This window comes from Rhinopithecus bieti, unplaced genomic scaffold, assembly GCF_001698545.2.
Source record: "Rhinopithecus bieti isolate Rb0 unplaced genomic scaffold, ASM169854v2 scaffold_41082, whole genome shotgun sequence".
NCBI lineage: Eukaryota > Metazoa > Chordata > Mammalia > Primates > Cercopithecidae > Rhinopithecus > Rhinopithecus bieti.
The window spans coordinates 1,973,677-1,987,639 of NW_016817890.1; the positions used below are offsets into that span (position 1 = coordinate 1,973,677).

Consider the following 13,963-nt stretch of genomic DNA (forward strand, 5'->3'; position numbering starts at 1 on the left):
GGGGGGGGGGGGTGTAGGGGTGGACAGAGTCTCGCTTTGTTGCCCAGGCTGGAGTGCAGGCAGGATCTCGGCTCACTGCAAGCTTCGCCTCCTGGGCTCACGCCATTCTCCTGTCTCAGCCTCCCGAGTAGCTGGGACTACAGGCGCCCGCCACCACGCCAGGCTAATTTTTTGTATTTTTAGTAGAGACAGGGTTTCACCGTGTTAGCCAGGATGGTCTCGATCTCCTGACCTCGTGATCCGCCCGCCTTGGCCTCCCAAAGTGCTGGGATAACAGGCATGAGCCACCGCGCCCGGCCAAAACCGCAAATGTTCACTCTTGTGTTAGCCTTTAGTCCAAGTCCCTTATGATACAAGAGGGAAACTGAGGCCCAGGGATGTATAACGGCTTTTCCAAGGTCGCACAGCCAGCCAGGCACACAATCCAAGCCTCTCGGCGACAGGTCCAGGGCTGCCTGGACTCCAGAGTGTGGTGGGGGCATCTTGGCGGCCTTTTTCCAGCCGACCCCGCCTCCAGCCCGGCCCAGGCCCAGCTGGGTGAGCTGATGACTCAACGGGCGGGCACTGCATTTTGCTATCCTACCTCGTCCCGCTGCTCTAGAGGGTTCCCAGCTCTCGGGCCAGACGGGTGACAACTTGTCTGAGTGAAACCGGGAAAGTGCCGCCCCTCGGCGCTCAGCAGGCGGCGGGGGCGCCGCTCAGTCAGTCAGCGAGTCCTGGCGTCCGCCAGGCCTGGCGGGCGGCGGGAAACTTGCTGCGCGCGTTCCGCCGCTCAGTTTCCCATTGGCTCGTCGGGCCCCCCGGGGTGGTACCCTGGGGCAGCTCCCTCCTGTGATTGGGTGGTAGAGCCTCGGGCCCCGCCTCCAGTCCTGGCTGTGAAGGCGGGACCGAGCAATGCGGCCGCAGGTTCCGGCGTGTTGCTGGCTGCAGAGAGCGGAGGCGGCGGGCTCGGCAGGCACCGCTCCCGGCGGCCGTTCTCACCCAGCTCGTCCTTCCTCCCCGCCAGCCCGTTTCCTTTTGTCTCCATCTCCGAACTCTTTGGGACGTGACCCTCTCCTAAGATCTGGGCTTTTATGGCGGCACTGTACCCCTGCCTCAGATCGTACTTCCCTCCGCTGAGATCTGAGCCCTTGATGAGACTGTGACCCGCCTGCAAATCGGGTGCTCAGTGCCGCTCACTACTGCAGCGCTGTCCTTAGATCTCATGCCGGAGACTTCACTATTTCCTGTCCCGCTCCACCTGAGCTCGTCAGCCTCCCGCGCTGCGGCTCCCACTCACCTCCCCTCAGCCCGGCAGAGGAGCCTCGGCGCCTCCTGTGGGTTCACCCGACCTTCCCGGTCCCATCCAGTTTGCCTGGGGCCGCCCTGATGGAGACAGCCGGACCCCGGCCTCACCTGGACTCAAAGTCTTGCGTGCAGGTCACTGAGCCACCCAGGGAGGTCAGGGCCCTAAACTCAGAGGTCGAAAGTCAGGATATCTAAATCAGATTCCAGTTCCACTCCCAGCCCATCGCCAAGAACTGGAGAGAGACAGGAGTGTCACAAGGGAACTTTATTGAGAGGAAACATGGTCACACCCAGCAGACATGCTTTCCTTCAATGTCGGTCTTGCACTGGCGCGCGCGCGCACACACACACACACACACCCCCATCTCCAGCCCTTGCCACTGTCCAGTTCTCAGCCACAAGGCGGGAACACTCCTCAATTCCTACGACCAGAGGCAGCAGGGGCAGGAGTGAGGCAAGAGGGAGGGGAGAAGTAGCCTGGTCCTGGGGTCGGGAGGAAGCGGTGCGGAGAGCAGGGCTGGGGGCATGACCAGTGGTTAGGTGCGCTCAACAGCTGCAAGAAGAGTGGGGTCCCCAGCCCCAGGTGGCCTCAGCTCTGCCAGTCCCTCTCCACGGAGCCGTCTGGAGCAAGAACAGCGCCTGGGGGAGAAGGGTGGGGCCTCCCACCCTATACTAGTCCTCTCGGCAGGGTGGGGGACTGAAGGGGGCAGGGCAGGGCGGGGCGGTGGCAGGCAACACTCAGCTCTGGGGCTCCTGGGGAGCCTCGCCCCCCTCTTCCCCGGCGTTGTCGGCCGTCCACAGCGTCAGGTTGTCTCGCAGCAGCTGCATGATGAGGGTGCTGTCTTTGTAGGAGTCCTCGCTGAGGGTGTGCAGATCAGCCATGGCCTCGTCGAAAGTGGTCTTGGCCAGCGAGATGGCCTCCTCGGGGCTGTTGGCGATCTCGTAGTGGAAGACGGAAAAGTTCAGGGCCAGGCCCAGGCGGATGGGATTGGTGGGCGGCATCTCCTTCTTGCTGATGTCCATGGCCTCCTGGTAGGCTGACCGGGCTGAGTCAATGATGCGCTTCTTGTCGTCACCAGTGGCCACCTCGGCCAAGTAGCGGTAGTAGTCGCCCTTCATCTTCAGGTAGAAGACCCTGCTCTCCGCGTCCCCAGCCTCCTTGATGAGGTGGCTGTCCAGCAGGCCCAGCACGGTGTCGCACACGCCCCGGAGCTCAGTCTCCACTTTCTCCCGGTACTCACGCACCTCGGGGCCCTTCTCCTCCGAGCCCTCCTCATTGCTTTTCTGCTCAATACTGGACAGGACCCTCCAGGCAGCCCTCTGGCCGCCCACCACATTCTTGTAGGCTACTGAGAGCAGGTTTCGCTCTTCGCAGGAGAGCTCCTCACCTTTCTCCACGGCGCCCTTCATGAAGGCTGCCATGTCCTCATAACGTTCGGCCTGCTCTGCCAGCTTGGCCTTCTGGATCAGACTTGCTCTCTCCATAGCTCTGGGGACACACAGGCGGGCGGCGGGCTAACTGCTGCCTGGGACCAATGCCGGACTCTGTGCCTCTCCTGCTCTTGGCCTGCCTTTTGGCTGGGTGGCCAGGCCCAGAGAAGGGTGGGGAGGAGCAGGGGGCGGGACCAGGGCCCAAGACCTGCCTCCCTCTCCTCTCCTCCCCACACCCTTTCCGGCTCTGCAGTAAAGGTAAAAAGGCTGGGATGTGGGGGTGAGTCATCAGAACAGTCAGCAGAAGAAATCTGGGCGTGGGCCCCACCTGCACAGGCACCTTTCCAGGCTCCAGGCTGCCCCCTCTTGTTCGGGGCTGGCATCATATGGCTGCTCACATCACGAAACTGCCTGGCTTCTCAAATCAGATCCTCCTTCACAGTGCCCTTACAGAGGCTAAGGGCGGCTTTAGCCCCTGGCTGCTTCTGCCTTGACAGAGCCCATAAAGGTTCAGGAGGATGGGGTTCCTAATCCTGCCAGGTAACTTCTCCCCTTGGTTCAGGTGAGGATAACTCATGTTTAGGTAGGGCCATAGAGTTTCCCAAGCACTTTCATATTCACGATCGAATTTAATCCCCACTGCGTCTCTGTGACACACACAGGACCATAGAGATGGGAACACAAAGTCTTAGAGAGGGGTGAGATTTGCTCAAAGTCACATGGCCACCACTGCCCTGAAACTCCTTTCTGCACCCTGCTTCCTTTAGCTTTTCTCCCTTTGAAGTTTCTGACCTATGAGCTCCAGGCTGTTTGGAAGTGAGATCCAGGCTCTTTCTCAATCTACCTGAAGATGGTTCCATCCCTCAGGCCTCACTCCCCCTCAGGGTCCCCTCTGAGCTCCCAGAATGCGCAGGTGGCAGCTTTCAGAGTGCCACTTAATGAAGTGTTTAACAAGCAGCCTCTGACGCTCCAGCCCAGCCTTTGTAATTAGTCACCCAGTAGGTTTGTTGGACACATTTCCCATCACTACACAATTTTCCCTTTCAAGTTGGTGGCCTGTTGCCACTTGTTTGAGGATTTACCCTCTGGCCCTCCACACCAGGTCACTTGCCCTCTCCAAGCCACATGCCATCAGGTACCAGTGGGGTTCACAGAGGGTGGGGTCCAGCTCCCCGGCTGTCCCACTTTCCTGCCTGACTCAGACTGCTCTCTGTCTGAGGCTGGGAAGCAGTCCAGTTTGATCCCCCAGGGGGGACGCTAGCAACCTGGGGAGAGAGAGGACTGAGAAAGGGAGGTGGCAGTGACACATACCATTCTGTTTTATGGGGCAGCAATTCCAGCTATGTGATGCTTCCCCCAGCCTGTCTCTCAGAAGTTTCCCTGTTCCTTCTTTTTTTTTTTAAAGAGAGACCGGATCTCACTACATTGCCCAGGCAGGTCTCAAACTCCTGGGCTCAAGCAATTCTCCTGCCTCAGCCTCCCAAACTGCTGGGATTATGAGCATGAGCCACTGTGCCTGGCCTGTTCCTTCCTTTTGACCATTGCCCCACCTCTGACCCCTGGCAGAGTCCTCAGAGATGGAGACCTCTGTTGCCAACCTTCTTTCCCTGCTTGCTGGGGCCCTGGCCTCAAGTTTCATCAAGAGTTTCACCAAAGGGTGTTGGCATTGAGCCTACAGGGATGGATTCCTGCTTATCTGCCCCACCCCTAGTCAAAGCTTAGATGGGCCTCAGGGGTACGGCTCCTTTCACTGGGATTCTGCCGGCCTAATAGTTGAGCCAGGATAATTTCACAGGCCTGTGTCTCCCCCAGGTACCCTGAGTGTCTGAACACTCATCTTCCCTCCTAGAGGGAGGCTTAGGCCAGAACTCTGGGGACCAAAGATGAGATTCTTCTCTTTACCACAAGGAGGAGTAGGGACATGTCTGGACTAATGCTACAGGGTTTCCAAGGAAGTAAAGGGGATTTCAGGTTTGACATCCCTAAGATTTTGCTCAATTCAGAGAACTGACGTAGAAAATGATAGGAACCACACGAAAATACCAGCTTATAGAGGGTATCTTGAGGTAGTGAGACTGAGTGATTTTGCTTCCCTTTGATTTTCTTTTCTATTTTCTTTTTTTGGGGTAGAGTCTCACTCTGTTGTCCAGGCTGAAGTACAGTGGTGTGATCACAGCTCACTGCACTCTCAACTTCCTTGGCCTCAGGTGATCCTCCTGCCTCAGCCTCCTAAGAAGCTGGGACTACAGGTGCTCACCACAACGCCCAGCTAATTTTTGTATTTTTTGTAGAGACAGGGTCTCACCATGTTGCCCAGGCTAGTCTCAAACTCCTGGGTTCAAGCAATCCTCTTGCCTTGGCTTCCCAAAGTGCTGGGATTACAGGTGTGAGTCACTACACCTGGTCCTTTTGATTTTCTTATTCTCTCCAATTTATAAATAGTGAATATGGGTCGGGTACGATGCCTCACACCTGTAATCCCAGCACTTTGGGAGGCCGAGGCAGGCGGATCACGATGTCAGGAGATCGAGACCATCCTGGCTAACATGGTGAAATCCCATCTCTACTAAAAATACAAAAAATTAGCCAGGCGTGGTGGCGCACACCTGTAGTCCCCACTACTTGGGAGGCTGAGGCAGGAGAATCGCTTGAACCCAGGAGATGGAGGTTGCAGTGAGCCGAGATCGCGCCACTGCACTCCAGCCTGCATGACAGAGCGAGACTCCGTCTCAAAACAAAACGATGACAAAAAAGTGAATATGTATTGTTTGTCTATGAGATACAGAATAGCCTAGTACCCTTGGAATCAGACTGCCTAAATGTAAATCTTATAGCTGTTTGTGGCCTTGGCCAAATGATTTAAGCTCTGTGAGCCTCAGTTCCTATAGGTATAAAATGGGACTTGTGAGGATTACATGAGTTACTGGAAAGCACAGTAGAATGGATGGAAACTATTATTTTTTTCTTTTTTTTGAGATGGAGTTTCGGTCGTCACCCAGGCTGGAGTATAGCGGCACAATCTCGGCTCACTGCAACCTCCACCTCCTGGGTTCAAGCGATTCTCCTGCCTCAGCCTCCTAACTGGGATTACAGGGGTGCACCGCCACGCCTGGCTAATTTGTGTGTGTGTGTGTGTGTGTGTGTGTGTGTGTGTGTGTATATTTCTTTTTTTTTTTAAGTAGAGATGTGGTTTCACCATGTTGGCCAGGCTGGTTTTAAACTCCTGACCTCAAGTGATCCACCCGCCTCAGCCTTCCAAAGCGCTGAAATTACAGGCATAAGCCACCGTGCCTGGCCAGATGGCAACTATTATTGTCATGTGAAAAAAATCCCATCAACTTTATTATGATCCACATATACTCACAAAGCACTAACATAGAGCTAGGTTCTGTGAAATGAGGAAGGACCCCAAGCCAGGACTTAGCCAAAGGCCAGACCTTCCCAGTTGGGTGTCTACAGGGGAGAGAAGGAGGCAGTTTGCCCATAGCCTTCTCTCTCCAGATGGATGAATGGCCAGATGGCTAGATGTGCTCAGCACTGCCTCCTTCCTCTCCATCTAGGACAGGAGTGTCCAATCTTTTGGCTTCCCTGGGCCACATGGGAAGAAGAATCGTCTTGGGCCACACATAAAATACACCAACACTACCGACAGCTGATGAGCTAAAAAAAAAAAAGTGCAAAAAAATCTCATGTTTTAACAAAGTTTACTAATTTGTGTTGGGCTGCATTCAAAGCTGTCCTAGGCCACATGCAGCCTGCGGGTCGTGGGTTGGACAAGCTTGATCAGGACATTCCTGTGACCTCAGCAGGTCCTGGAACCTCAGGGGCCTTCCTTTGTACTAGTCATCTAGTCGGGGACTTCCCCAAGTCCTGGGGGAAAGCTGGAGATCCCAGGACACTGGGAACCTGGAAGGCAGGGCCTGGCAGGCCCAGGAACTTCGGAGCTTGAGTCCAGGGAGGGACCATTTGCTTTCTGCCACTGAAGCCAGGGGACCTGGTGGTGGTTCACGCCCTCCGCATAGCCATGAGCAAGGGCAGGGAAGTCCCTTCATTCCTACTCCTCCCCTGCTGGAGCTCAGGGGTGCATCTGGGAGCCAGGCTGCCTGACACCTCCTGCCCGCTCTGGCCTGTTGATCCTGACTCAGTTCCTGTCTCAGGTACCTCCCTTTGCCTCCGGGCCTCCATTTCCCAAGTTCAGGAGCTCAGACGGGCAGGAGGCAGCAGGCCCTGGCAGGGCATGGAGCTCCACAGTCAGCTGTCTGAGTCAGCAGGACAGGAGCTGGGCTTGCAGCCCAAAGGGGCTATCCTCATCCTGCTTGCTACCTCCCCACCCTCCTCCTGTACAGCATCCATTCTACCAGCAGGCTTAAGGGCTCTGGCCCCATAGTCAACCAATCCTTCTTAGCTGGTAATAATAGGCTTTGAAGGGTTGTGATGAAGGCAGCAACCATTTGCTGTCTACCTCCACTGAGGACAGAGGACAGGGCTCTGATAGCAGTGGGAGGGATGCCAGGTAGATTCTAGAAAGAACTTCCTGAGAAATGTTTCCGTCTTGGAATGATCAAATTAAACAGGTGGCCAGAGGAAGCTCTAGCACCTTTTCCCACTGGCTAGTTGTGAACAAGAGTCCAGTTACCTAGCCAAGAGCTCACTTTACTAGTTGCCTTTGGGAAGGGATATTCAATTATATTATTTTTACTGCTCCTTGTGGAGCAGGGCGACCCCATAGGCAGTGTGCCCAGAGTAGCCTACATTACTTTTAAGTGATTCGTGGTTCTGATTCTTTTTCTCTTGAAGGCACTGCTGTTTAGAGTATCCCACATCTAAACCAGTCCAGTCTAGAGACAGTGCGGAATTTATGAAGAGAGAATGGATGAGGTCAGAGTGTGGGACTGCATCCCAGCTCTGTTGTAAGGCCTTGGGCAGGTCCCTTCCTGCCTCTGGGCTTCAATTTCCCCATCAGTAAAAAAAGGAGGTGGGCCCAGATCAACTCTAAGCCCTCTACTGGCTATGACATTCTCTAATTTTAGGGTTTCTCCAAGATCTCATCCTCCCACTGCTGTATTCATTCCTTAGGTAGTGCAGATGGCTCAGAGCTCGGGGCAGAGATCAAGTTCGGATCTGGGATTTGCTGCTTTGCCAGCTGGGTGACCTTGGGCAGCTCCTGTTTCTTCCCTGAGTCTCAGTTCCCTCATCTGTAAAAAGGGTGACATCATCCTCCTCAAACTGGAATCTACCATCTCAAATGTTTTCTTAGCTGAGCACTCACTGGGGATCGGAATGGAAAGGCAGTAGGGAAGAAGAATTTGTGGGCCTCCAAGCCCCTGAGGCAGGGGAAGGTGGAGGGGACAAAGAGGGGACAGGATGACCTCTTTTCACGTGCCCATGGGGGCTCAGCCACAGCCCTCTCTGCTCTGCCTCCGGCGGACAAGAGTCCCTCCTGGGACTCTGCAATCCCTTGCTGAATGGTACTGGTAATTATTTTTTGGCCCATAGTACAGTGTATGCACATGTGTGTATCTTGATGTGGGGCAGCAGCTGGGGAGAGTGAAGGCTCCATGAGATCGTTACCCTGGGCTGGGCTCAGTTCATGGGTATGGCAGTCCCAAACTTAACAACCTTGTCTCAGCCTGCGCTGGGACCTTTCCGAAACCAGAGGTCAGCTAAGGCTGGGTGGTGCTGGAATTGAGACCAGGAGTTCTGGAGGGGCAGAGTGAAAAGGAGGTCAACCACTTTTCCTGCGTCCCTGCTGGCTTTGTTGTGCTTTTAAATCTCCAGAGCAGCACTGGCCAGTTGGAAGAAAGCTGGGAGCGAGGGGGAGCCATATGTTCTGCACGCCCACTACAGGTCCCATCCCTGGGCCCCAAAGTAAAGGTGGCACCAGACAGCCAATGGTATGGCAAGAAAAGGGGAATCTTTATTTTGGTTAAAAAAACGTACAGGATAGCAGACAAGCAACCCCCAGCCCTGGGCTCAGCTGATTTTCCTTGGCCCAGCTGTTTCCTTTAGTCCCCTGAAGTGTATGGGGACTACACTGTGCACAGCTGGCTCGGTCCCTTGGTGCCTAGAGCAAAGGAGGCACACACCCTCCCTACATCTTACCTACTCCAGTGGAGGGTTGGGGGTGGGAGGTGGACAGGCCATGGGAACAGTGTCAAGTCAGTTGTGCTTAGAACAGTCACCAAACTTGTTCAGCAGCGTCATCCACCATCAACACCCCAGACAGTTCCTGAGGAAACCTGCTGGGCTTGACTATGGCTATGCCTGATCTGAGGGGGTGGAGGGACAGGCTGTAAGGCCAGATTCCTAGAGTCTTGACACCTCACAAATCCGGGGAAGGGGAAGTCAGTGGAGGAGAGAGGGAGCATTTCAGCATAGAGTCACATTATTGTGCTGATGGCTGCGTTATGGCTTTCTACACTCTGGCAGGCATGGAGCGGGAGTGGGGCAAAGAGGCCAGCCCCTGCCCCCTATGGGGGCCCTAGAGAGCACACAGGCCGGGCAGGCTTGGGGGCAGACCCTGTAGGCACAGATGGTGGCAGATGAGCCACAGATTAGGCAGGTGGAGGTGCCGGGTGCCTGGCTCCCCCCAGGCCACTCCTGGAGAGGCAGAGAGCAGCGGTCCTCAGGAGGTCTTTAAGCCCCCGCACACACTGGAGATCCCCGGCAGGACAGCAAAGAAGGAGAAGAGAGAGGGTTAGCGGGGTTGGGAGGAGGGAGGCGGCCTGCAGGGGCCCTGGTGGTGGGGACAGGTGCTGCCACAGCACCTGCCTCTCCCCGAGAAAAGGGCCAAGCAAGGCTCAGGCAGCAGGCAACAAAGCAGGAGAGAAAACAGGCAGGTGAGAGAAAGCTCAGCGGGGACAGAAAGCCAGGACACAAGAGCGTTAGTGACCGGTGGCCCCTGCATACCAGGACCCCACCAGCACAGACCCAAGCACCTCAGGGCAGGTTCACCATCCTCTCCCCAGCCTCACCCTCACCCTCCTCTTCCAGCTGGGGAGCTGCTCTGCGCAAAGCTACTTCCTCAGTCCACAGTGAGGCTGGGCTCTTAGCCTTGCCCTATATCCCGATCCTTCTGCTTAGCAGGGAATCCCTGGAGACCCTACCACCACCAGCACACACACCGCACCACACACCAGACAGATGGACGGGCTCCATGGGGTTGGCAAGGCATGCGATGAAGATGAGATGGTGTGTGAGGGGAGCGGGCAGTGCTGGCCGACAGGGGAGAAATGGTCTTACCAGCTAACCCTCTGCAAAGAGACCTGTTAGCTCCCCTCAGGCTGTGCAGGAGATGGCAAAATCCTGACAGGTGTCCTCCTGAGGGAGATACCAGAGAGGTGGGCCAGTGTTAAGAGTTGTCTGGCTGGGCCCTGCTGCTCAGGTTGGAGGTGGTAGCCAGGGAAGCTCCAGCCCTCAAACTGGAATCTACCGTCTCAAACGTTTTCTTAGCTGAGCACTCACTGGGGATTGGAGTGGAAAGGCAGTAGGGAAGAGGAATGTGGGGGTCTCCAAGCCCCTGAGGCAGGGGAAGGTGGAGGGGACAAAGAGGGGACAGGATGGCCTCTTTTCACGTGCCCATGGGGGCTCAGCCACAGCCCTCTCTGCTCTGCCTCCGGCAGACAGAGCTCCAGCCAGGTGAGGGAAAATGTAGCCAGATCACTGGGCTGCCTGCCTTCTCACAGTTTCCCCAGGAAATAACCAACTTTGTCCGAAAGAACAGACGGCTGCCAGCTGGGGCCTCAGCAAAGGAAACGCAAACAAAAACCAAACCAAAGCAAATCAACTCTTATAAACTAAAGTTTTATTACAGGCAGGAACAAAGAATACTGGCTTAAATAAAAGGTAGGTGGGAGCCCCCTCCTCTAGCCAGCTTCTTCCTCAACTCCCAGGGCCACTGCAGTGATGGCCCAGGGCCCTGAGGTTGGGGTGAATGAAGCTGTTTCTCCCAGACGGGACCCTCTGTGGCTGCCATTCCCAGCTGTCTGTGACCACTAGCCTCTGGAGTGAGAAGGGCAAGATCTGGGGACTTCCTATGTCACTTTCCAAGGGCTTCAGCCCACTTTAAGAACCAAGGAGGGGGATGGTGGGACAATATCTATTTTGATAAGAAACTATAGCTCCCAGCAGAGGAGAAACATCCTCTGAGTTTCCGGCCCAGACTTAGGCCAACCTTCACTTGCCTCTTGGCCCACCCTGCACCTTCCTTCCTTTTCTCTGGATGGAGGTCCCTGCTTGGCAGAAACACCTTGTCTTCCGGCTCCTGGCACTGGGTCCCATATTCAGAGCTCAGAGGAGGGGGTGTGGCTTGTAGGATGGCAGCCACTCCCCAGAGCCATCACCCCACCCACCACGCCCAGGCTCAGCCTGTCTGGGCAGGTCGCAGCTGGAAGCCTCAACTGGGGGCTGGAGGGTAGGGCTGGGGGTAGAGTGGCAGAGTCCGCAGACACTGGCTGTCTGAAGTCCACAGAAGAAGGAAAGATAGGAGGCTGGGCTGAGCCCCAGTGGGAGCCCAGGGTTTTCTCGTGACCAGTGCACGTGCCCCCTGTTCCCTTGGCTCAGAGTGCTTCTGACACTCAAAGGGGATGGGGCAGGGGGCAGCCCAGGGGATATGGGAGCCAGCCACATTCATACAGGGCACACACGAACACACACACGTGCACACACACTCTCACTCATTCCAGTCAGAAGGTCTCTTGGAATAAACTTATTGAAACGAACCAGCCTTCTGATAACCCTCCACCTGGCACTACACAGACAGTAATGTGGCTTTTTCTCCTTCCATTTAAAAACGACTATGTAGAAAAGAGGTCTATAAAATTGTGCAAAATACCCAGCATTAATAAACCCGTTTCAAGTATTGCCAGCATGAGCATAACCTACTCATGCCCGGACCTGGCTTGGGAGAGAGGTGGAGGGGGAGGCTGGGATCCCTTAAAGAGCTCTCCACGGGCAGGGGAAGGACCAGGCTCCCACTTCCACTGTGCTGCCCAGGAACTGCACAGGAGCTGAGGCTGTGGGTGCCTGGCTGGGTAATTTACCTTGGTCTGATATAGGCTGCCCCCACCCACCACCAACCCTGCCTTCTCTACTGGAACCCCAGCTCTAGCCTATTGGCCAACTCCATTAAAAAAAGGGGGAAAAAACCCCACCAAAAATCCCACAAGAAGAAAGAGCAATTATCACCAAGAGAATGAAGGAGCCCACAGACCAAAGTAGCCCATAGAGGCTTCCTCTCCACAGCCCTCTGTCCAGAGCTGGCCACTTCTCAGTCCTGCTTCACCTTGAGGACCTTGGCTCAGCAAGGCCCAAGCAGTTCCCCCACCTGGGAGGCCTCACGCTCAGTTCACAGCCTCACTCACTCAGGGCTTGCCTGGCACAGGCAAGGACTTGGTGTCGTCCCCTGGGTGGCCTCCAGAGGCTCTGGTCTCTCCTGGCACTGATCAGCTGGGGGGACCTAGGGCCCAAGGCTGTGGGAACCTGGGTTTGGGGAGCAGAGGGCACAGCCACGGAACAGTTCAGGGAAAGCCACGCAGGGTGGAAAATAAATATGAAAAGACTTGAGTCTTTGGCAGTTCTGCTTCCCTTGGATGAAACAGGGAGGGTCCCGGCAGGTGAGTGCGGAGGGGCAGACAGGCCAGCAGATGGCAAGTACTGAGCCATGGTCAAGGGTGGCCTCCTACCATGCTGGCGTCAGGCTTGGCTCTGCAGGCTGGGTCATCGCTTCTGATGGGTGAGGGCAACACGGTGTCGGACTGCACAAATCCCCTCCGGTCAATCAGGCTTCCAAAACACAAGGGGGACACATGAGGGCTCTGTCGGACACTGAGGCTCCAGGCCAGCGGCTGGACAGCAGAGTCTATCTCAGCCAAGGAAAGGCCCAGGCCAAGAAAGGCTGAGGAAAGGACAGCCAATCCCCATCTGGGGGCCCAAGACCCTTACCTTGGGCAGGCCTCTCTCCGCCCTCTGGCCACCTGGCTTTTGGCCACAGAATTTATTTACTATTAATTCCAACTGGCCCACCTGTCTGGCTGCCAAGAAGCCAGGCTGCAGGTGACGGGAGAAAGTAAGGATGAACAGGTATTTGGTGACTATGAGATTCCTGTGTTCCTTTCCCCTCTAGGCAGGCTGGGTGACAGGGATACTGGGTGGGGTAAGGGACATGACTGTGGGAATGACTTGTCCTGGCAGTGCCTACAGCAATTTAATCCCCGTTCTGGAGCTCTCTGGTGCCCCCTGGTGTCGGGATGAACAGGGAGCGTCCCAGCAGGGCTGAGTCCCCAGGGTTCCTACTGCCAGGAGAGGATGGAGTCGCCACCCAGTCCGTGCAGTGGGCAACTGGAAGGGCAGTGTCATTCAAGCGTGGCTGAAATAGTCATGGTGGTTATCCCGGGGGAGCAGGATAACATGTCATATCCAATGCTCTTCTGTTTTACGTTTTGTACTTAATTTTTTTTTCTACAATGAGCACATGATTAAATAACAATTCTCCATGGAATTCCTTCACATGACAAATGCCCTCCAGAGGGTGGTGGATGGAGGGCATCTAGGGTATAGGGGGAGGTCGGCTGATATCCAGGAACACTTTAATCACTGGCCAGGCCTGGCCCTGTTACCCCTCTTCTGCACCCCACTTGCTTACCTGGGAGGTAGGGGGCCACACAGCACAGCACAGCAGTTGGTGATAATACTTTTATGGCTGTAGGGGTTGACAGAAGCCTCACCGCCCCTCTTGCTGGACCACGAGCCTTTGATCTGCAAGCAGGAAGGAGGCCTGGGTCAAGTGCCTCCTTTTGCCTCACTTTTCTAGGAGGGAGGTCTAGAGGCTGGGGACAGCTGGTCAATTCCAAAGCCAATTCTGGTTAGAGAAGGGGACATGTCTTTCATGTGGGCCATTCAATGAGGATGTGGGGGACCCCTGGCAGAGATCAGGAGGCCCCAAAGAGGAGATGACAGAGCAGAGCCCAAGAGAAGCACCAGAGGAAACATTTCGGATGACTCCTCCCTTCTCCGGCCAGCCGCTTCTGAAGGAGGGTAGTGCAGGGGCACAGGGGGAGGGCTGACCTCCCTGTGAGCCCCAGCCCTGCTACTCACTGGCTATGCTACCTGGACAGATCACCACTTTGCTGAGCCTGAGTCATCATGTGGAAAATAGGGAAAATAATACTAATTCTCAGATGGCATTGCCCGGGCATTAGATTAATCCTTGCCAGATTTTTTCTTTTTTTTTTTTTTTTTTTTTTTT

General features: G+C 55.4%; 2 protein-coding genes across 4 annotated transcripts in view; both read right to left on the reverse strand.

Annotated features, from left to right (window-relative positions):
* Positions 1 to 1,534: 1,534 nt before the first annotated feature.
* On the reverse strand, positions 1,535 to 2,977 carry SFN (stratifin). Its single transcript, XM_017856354.1, has one exon. The coding sequence runs from the start codon at positions 2,770 to 2,772 to the stop codon at positions 2,026 to 2,028; it is 747 nt and encodes a 248-aa protein (XP_017711843.1). The 5' UTR covers positions 2,773 to 2,977; the 3' UTR covers positions 1,535 to 2,025.
* Positions 2,978 to 8,610: 5,633 nt separating this feature from the next.
* The window catches only part of ZDHHC18 (zDHHC palmitoyltransferase 18), a 34,822-nt gene continuing 29,469 nt past the window's right edge, over positions 8,611 to 13,963 (reverse strand). For 2 of the 3 annotated variants that reach the window (XM_017856451.1, XM_017856449.1), the window contains exons 7-9: positions 13,361 to 13,473; positions 12,402 to 12,501; positions 8,611 to 9,371 (exon numbers count right to left, since the gene is read on the reverse strand). In XM_017856451.1, coding sequence (XP_017711940.1) covers positions 9,273 to 9,371; positions 12,402 to 12,501; positions 13,361 to 13,473 — 312 coding nt within the window. In that variant the 3' untranslated portion in view covers positions 8,611 to 9,272. Of the gene's footprint in view, positions 9,372 to 10,502; positions 12,502 to 13,360; positions 13,474 to 13,963 lie in introns of those variants that run through there. The other variant, XM_017856450.1, reaches the window with a different exon arrangement.

What these genes read in the sequence shown, in the direction of transcription:
- SFN (XM_017856354.1), bottom strand. Translation starts at nt 2,772, where the DNA reads ATGGAGAGAGCAAGTCTGATCCAGAAGGCCAAGCTGGCAGAGCAGGCC.